The 6,867-nt window shown below is 40.2% G+C and overlaps 1 protein-coding gene across 1 annotated transcript in view; it reads right to left on the bottom strand.

Annotated features, from left to right (window-relative positions):
• The window catches only part of LOC116384362 (transmembrane protein 132D), a 25,998-nt gene that overhangs the window by 8,954 nt on the left and 10,177 nt on the right, over window positions 1-6,867 (bottom strand). The window contains 1 exon segment of the mRNA XM_031848935.1: window positions 3,851-3,988. Within this exon segment, the coding sequence (XP_031704795.1) occupies window positions 3,851-3,988 (138 nt within the window).

Below are 6,867 nucleotides of genomic sequence, written 5' to 3' on the forward strand. Positions count from 1 at the left end.
CATTAAGCAGGGCCGAATCAGCTGGTTGAAGTTTAAATCAAAAGGAATTTAATATACTAACAAAAGCAAATGCAGTTGCAAACTGCATTACACTATCAATAGTAATATTTCATGAAATAGAGGCCTCATCCGCACCACACGACAGACTGGTGTGTCCGCCTCATGGTCCAGATGAGGTCTGATTATCTCCGGGGATTCACAGTTTCTTTGTCTCTCCAAAGTCTCTGAAATGTCTCATATTACACATTCCTTAGCCCATCGATCAGCTCAGTGATTGGCTGAACCCTTCGGACTTCAGTCGGCCACTTCCTTGACCAATTCACCCCCCTTCTTGAAGGCTGTGCTCAGAAACTCTTCAGCAACATCCCCCTCTCTCTGACTTTATGGCAGTGTCATAAATTCTCTGGTTTCTCTCACAGTGCACAACAAATTCAATAACTCTCCCTTTAGTTTAAACCTTCTACAAGTAAACATATTGTAACACATAATATCCATCGCTAGGAGCGCTATAAAACTTAAATTCCTCACAATCAATAACACCTCATTTACTGTATGATGCACATAATGAATGTAATATATAAGCTGCAATGAACTGCAGACCATACACACCTCATGTATACTGTATACTGTCCCTCAGACTGCAATTATTTCATATTTATGAAACTTTTGGGACGATTAAAAGAAACCCAATGAAGCTTGAGACTGGATATTTAGAGATATCCAGCTCAAAATTCAGGCGAGGGATGTCGAGGGATGTGATCCCAGTAGTTGCGACAAGACCCAATCCTCTTTGTTTAGTGGAGGGCTTTGCATCTGTAGGCATTTTCACAAACTAAATCCAAAAAGAATAGAGCTGAATTTCTCTGTTAAAGTGAACGGAATAAAAGGTGGTCTGAGGACAGCGGCATCCTACATACACAACAAAGTATAAGCCTTTGTAACTTCTAATGGCCTCTCAGTGATGCCAAAGAGAACAGAGTGTCCTAGCTATGGATTCAATTTCCTCCTGTGGCCCAAGTTAGTATCCTGGGTTTTATTTCTTGGCACTGTATTGAACTTTAGAAAAGATGTATTGGTGGACAAAAACACAATAAGCATGCACATACCCACATAGACATTATCAGACCCGCTGCATCTGCGTGTATATGTTATAAATATCTGTGTCAGGGCTGTGCAGACACACAGTAAGTCCTGTTTACAGCGTGGAAACGACCTCTAAAGGGTTTCATACCAGCCGCCTTTTTGTATTAAAGCAACAACAGTTGGAGAAACCGCAAATCATATTTTGTTAATCCTCCATAAGTTCCAAAGTCAACAACAAATTACAAAAAAAGCCCCTCTCTGAATCCACTCAGTGCTCCATTATATGTTCCCTTATTAAGGGCAAGACGGAGATTTAGTGTAATTGAATAATCTTAGCATATTGCTCCGAGACCTGAGATTAAAAGATAATAATGGAATTCAAGCGTCAAAACAAGATATGCTTGCATCGCATAAGGATGCGTATATCCTCTTAAGTATGCATTAACACAGATATCTATAAGATAGAGGATGCTGCCATGTTATTTACGCCCTCAGTCTCTCTTGCAAAGCTTGCAGGGGGATGATGCTTCAACAACTTGTTTATGGCGGGCACTCTGTCTGTGAGTAGTTAATATTAAGATCCAAACCAAGCTGCTGTGACAGAGGATAAAAAATGCTTTAATGTACAGATACAGCAAATAATTTTAGTGTTCACTAAAGCCAAGACAAAAAGTCAGAGAAATCCCCAGAGTGGTGTGACAGTGCACACAAAGCAGGGGTTCTGTTAGCTTCATGACATTTTAGAGAGGATTAGCCAAAATAACTGAGCGAAAGAATATGTTAACCCATAAAGAGCGTTGTGATAAACAATGTCATAATCCACGCCAAATGGGGAAAACAACTTAATGAGGTCAAAGCAATAATGAGAAGCACATACAGTATAATGTCAGTGTTCTGCCTCACTTTAAAGGAAGCTGCGTCTATTGTTGTGCAACCTCTAACCAGTCAGTGTCAGACAAACCTACGAGTTTCGATCTAAATAATATTCATCCCTGTGATGGGATCAATTCATCTTTTTGATTATATTGAAGCAAAGTTCTCTGAGAAATGTTATTGTCTACTCTTACTAGTATTTTTTTCATCCCGGGAAAGTTGGCTGCAGACATTTGACAAGCTATGCCAAACATTTATACACAGATTAGAGCTTTAGTTTTACAAGCATTTTTTTCTAGCTGCTCTAGAGGCACAAACTCATCCAGAGTGAAATATCTATCCATATCCAGTCATGGTGCCCAGAGGAAGAATCCTAATAACTTTGGTGTTCTCCTGACTTTTCCTTTACTGCCAGCATGAGGTTGACATTTGTGGATTTCAGTGAAATGTCGATTGGATGGATGGCCACGAAATTTTGGTGAGATATTTGTGTTTCCTTTAGGATAAATCAAAAGCACTTTCGTGATCCCTTTATATTTTTCATCTAACACAGTCATTCAGTCAAAACTTTGATTTGCCCAATACTTGGAAAACATATGACATGAACAGCCTCGGCTGTAGGCCTCCTTTGCATTTCACAAAGTTGTGTTAATTAGCAAATGTTAGCAGGCTAATAGTACACTGACATATCATTGACCGTGCTCTGAAAAAAATGATTCATAATCCTTGTTATGTTGACTAATTGGTGATTTAGCTAAGGAACAATGGAAGTGGACCTGTATGTTCAGTAACTGATTAGACAATTAGATGCAGGTGACAAGGTGAGAGTGGAGGGCCAGGTAATTCCAGAGCAGATGAAGGAAGTGGAAGCAGGTGTGTAGATGGATGTGGCAGTCAGGTAATTGAGAAAGCAGGGAAGGAAAATGGCAATGAATAGTCACTGAGGAGGTCAGGATGCAGCCGAAGAGAAGGGACAAAGGAGCAAACTGTGACAAAAGGGACTTGTTGTCAATGAGTGTAACCCTCTGCTCTCATCGTTAGCATGCTAACACACAAAACAAAAATGGTCAACATGGTAAACCTTAAAATTGATACACGTGTCCTATGCCCCCCTTTTTTTTTTTTTTTTTTTACAAAAAAGTGTCCGTGGGGGCCCACACTTATACGACTTAACTCTTAAATTAACTCTGCTCACCTCAGTGTGCAATGAATTGCAATCAACTGTAAATGAAAGGACATCTGAGATAAGCTGATTGTTGGGGAAAGGATGTATCCCCGTTTAATGAGGTTACAGTGAAGTGAAGTTTTAGTGCTATGTTTGAAAATGTCTCACCACGGAATTGCTACAACAACCTTCCCTGCTTGCGTCATAGGCACTGTATACTAGGAATGCATGGATGTGTACAGCTGGTAAATGTTTAGAAATTATTAAAGCTTTGAGATTACAGACGAGAAGTGGACAATAAAGGGGGAAAGCAATAGCTGTTTACAAGGGGCAGCTTTACAGGATAACCTGCAGCCAACCTGTGCTGAGAGAGTATAAGAGATGTCCTCCCAGGACACAGCGCAGTGAGCATCTGCAGTAAGCTGCTGTAAGGCTTGCACGACACAGATGGTTTGTCTTTTACTCCACAGGTGCAGAGACACATACGGATATTCTTAGCAGGACATGCTGAGAATGTCCAACATGCTAGAGTTGGTCATCAGCTAGAGTCACTGGTAACCAACAGTACGAGTAGAATTCCCTTTGAAGTGTTATTTGTCCATTCAACCCATAGCAATTAAATCCTATAAATATGGTCACGATGAGATACAGAGGCAACGAAATAGATATATTTATATAGATATATACTGTACACTGGCATACAGAGTAATGTGAAGAGAACGGACTTGCCTTTTCCCAGGTATGGGAGCTTTCCTCTCGCAAATAACAGCGATGGCTCCATCTGCACCCATATCCAGAGTGATGTCCCACAGTAAAGAATTACTGGGTGTCGCTGTTCGAAAGGTCACACCTTTCTTCACTGTCGCTCTGTGGAAAATCAAAAACGAAAAGGTCAAGAATGTGGTAAATGTGAAATGTCCTATATTAACAACCAACGGATTCGGGGCAATGACTGTTTATTTTTCTAAAGTGTAGGTGAACGTGAACAAATAACCAAACATATTTATACACTTTTTTTCCAATATTATTTTTTTGGGGGAATTTGCTTGTGACAATTTGTTATGATAGATTGTTCCCACTCAGTATGGTATAGTATGGTATATTTTAAAATGTGGTTTCCTCGCACAGAATATATTTGATTTATACATTCAAACTGTTCAGATTATCACAATAAATCCAGGATTCCTACAACAAAAAGGCAGCCTGTTCATTCCCACGTGTGCTCATTATTCAAACTGTACTAATTCCTTTTCTTGGCCTCAAATTTTGAAATGATAAGCATTATGCAACTACACATGTACACCTTCCCTGTGGGCTTCTGCAGCATAACCATCTTGCAGTAGGTCAAATGTTAATGAGATATTCTTCAACAAGAATTGTAATGAAGTTAGGCCAACGGAAGCACACATGTAATGATACAGTCCTCTGCTGCAACAATACCTATAATTAATATGGTGAACTGTTCTCATTTAGAATTGCTTCTCTATGAAACTCAAAACTCTGGAATACTCATAAACAGCTCAGACAAGTTATCTCAGATATTTCAGAACAAAAACCTTGTGTAATTCTTTGGTTTTCATCCGCATGCAAAGCTGTGTGGTTTATCTCTGAATCTTTGAGATAAACACAAAGTTTTGAGCACATTATGAGTCTCTGAGGAGGTGTAATCTATGATGGGAGCAACAGCAATCTGAGCACTTCTCCCGCTTTGGGCTGAGGGTTTTCACCTTGTTCAGCACAATGAAACAAATCAGTCTACCAACACGCATTAACTCCTAATTTAAATATATAATATGAACACTTAATGGACTTGCGGTACGTTTTGTGTACACATTTGCTTGTGTCTGTAAGTGGGAACCCTTGTTCTTGTTAACATCTGCACATCCAGCATGTAATCTGGAAGCAAGGTCTCAAGTGGCCACTGATCTCAGCATGGGCCACTATGTCTGACACGACCCGCTGCCGTAAGAGGAGTACACGATAGAAAGGCTTGCCCTTTTTTACTTCGTCTCTTTGTCAGAAAGAATGGATTTGGCTCATCTTGTGGCATTTTGCGAAGCCGCTTAAAGTTAAAATGGACAAAGAGCTCACAGGTTAAAGGTCACAATCATAAAGGGATGACAGAGAATTGTCTTTTTCAACAGGAGTTTTAATCTTGTGCAATGGCAACCCCGGTGACAGCTGGTTTGAATTCCAGCTGCTCACAACAGCAGCTGATTTATCTCGTTAATTCAGGTTCAACCGGGAGCAGTAGGCTAAAAGGTGGAATCATCCGGTGCTGGGAAATAAAGTCCTGCAAGTCTTCTGGTCATTATTGTAAACAGCTGAATGCCACCGTTTTAGAGTCACGTAATAGTCCAAAAAGTAGTGTGTCGAAGCCTCTAAACTCTTACTCTCTGCCAACAGAGGTTGTTGCAGCAGACGTGTCTCTGGAAACACACTGAACTTACAAAATGAGAAATCCAACTCTGGCTTGGAGCATTTCTCATCAAAGAAAAAGGAGCCAAAAACTGTAGGTGCTGCATGGTCTGTGTTGGGATAGTGAATGAAGCTAGCTTCTTCTGTGTACTGTGCATTAGAGTGAATGACAGTAGCAAACAGAAAGGGGTGGCCAGTCCATTGTTATCAGTCTGAGGGTTCCCAATAGGCAGCAGATCTAACAACACGGGCTAAATGGGCAAAGAGAAATACAAGCAGTGTTGATCTAAAAAGGCTTTATGAGTTTCGGGTTTGGAAAGATGAAAGATGAGGCGATAACAAGAAGAAGGAGGTTGCACTCTGTTATCCGTGTCATTGCTGAATGAAAGCAGTAACAGAATGGCACATGTTAATTATTTCTGTTTCTACAATCACTTTTCAAATTGACTTCTGCCACACAATATGAAGTCTCAGATGAAACATTCAGTTTATGATTTTGACTGTGGTAATTTGAAAGCACCCACTTTGGGAACCACTGGTCTACAGCCATGCTGGCAGGAAGCACCGCAGCTTTACGCTTAATACAAACATGCTAACATGCACAGAAGGACAACTCTAACATGCTGATGTTTGGCAACTGGTATAATGCTATCTGGTGTAAACCATCCTTAGCATGTATGCATGTTAACATTTGCTAACTAGCACTTAAATACAAAATGCAGCTGAGGCTGATGGGAATGTCATGGGTTTTGCATCACCATCCAATCAGTTGTTACACCTAAACCCACAAATGTGAACTTCATGGTGGCGCTAGAGGAAAAGCCAGAGGATCACTAAAGTAAATGAGGATGCATCCTCTGGAAACCATGAATGTCTCTACCACATTTCATTACAATCTATACGGTAGTTTTTTAGTTATTTCAGTCCAGAGCCACAGCATAATATCATAATGTCATTCATATGTAAAGCATTACACAGTTCTCAAAGCATTGCAGTATGATTTTCTTTACATCGTGCTTTCCCTTCACCAACTTGCATTTCCCATTTCTTTAAAGAATTACAACACAAACGCTGACTGTAGAGAATTGTAAGTGCAATGTAATCCGGGCATAATCAATGAGGTAAGCAGGATGGCATGCACAGTGTATTAATGAGAAAACAAGTAATGACTTCTGAATAACATGTCCTGCTGTGATGAAACACCTCTGTGTATTGAGCTGCATGCAGCAGAGTTTAACTAATCAAAAGTGGCAGTAACAAGAAGACTTATCTCAAGCTTTTTCTCTCTCTCTCTCTCTCTCTCTCTCTCTCTCTCTCTCTCTCTCTCT

The sequence above is a fragment of the Anarrhichthys ocellatus genome, unplaced genomic scaffold (assembly GCF_004355925.1).
Source record: "Anarrhichthys ocellatus isolate YVR2014 unplaced genomic scaffold, GSC_Weel_1.0 scaffold9, whole genome shotgun sequence".
Taxonomy (NCBI): domain Eukaryota; kingdom Metazoa; phylum Chordata; class Actinopteri; order Perciformes; family Anarhichadidae; genus Anarrhichthys; species Anarrhichthys ocellatus.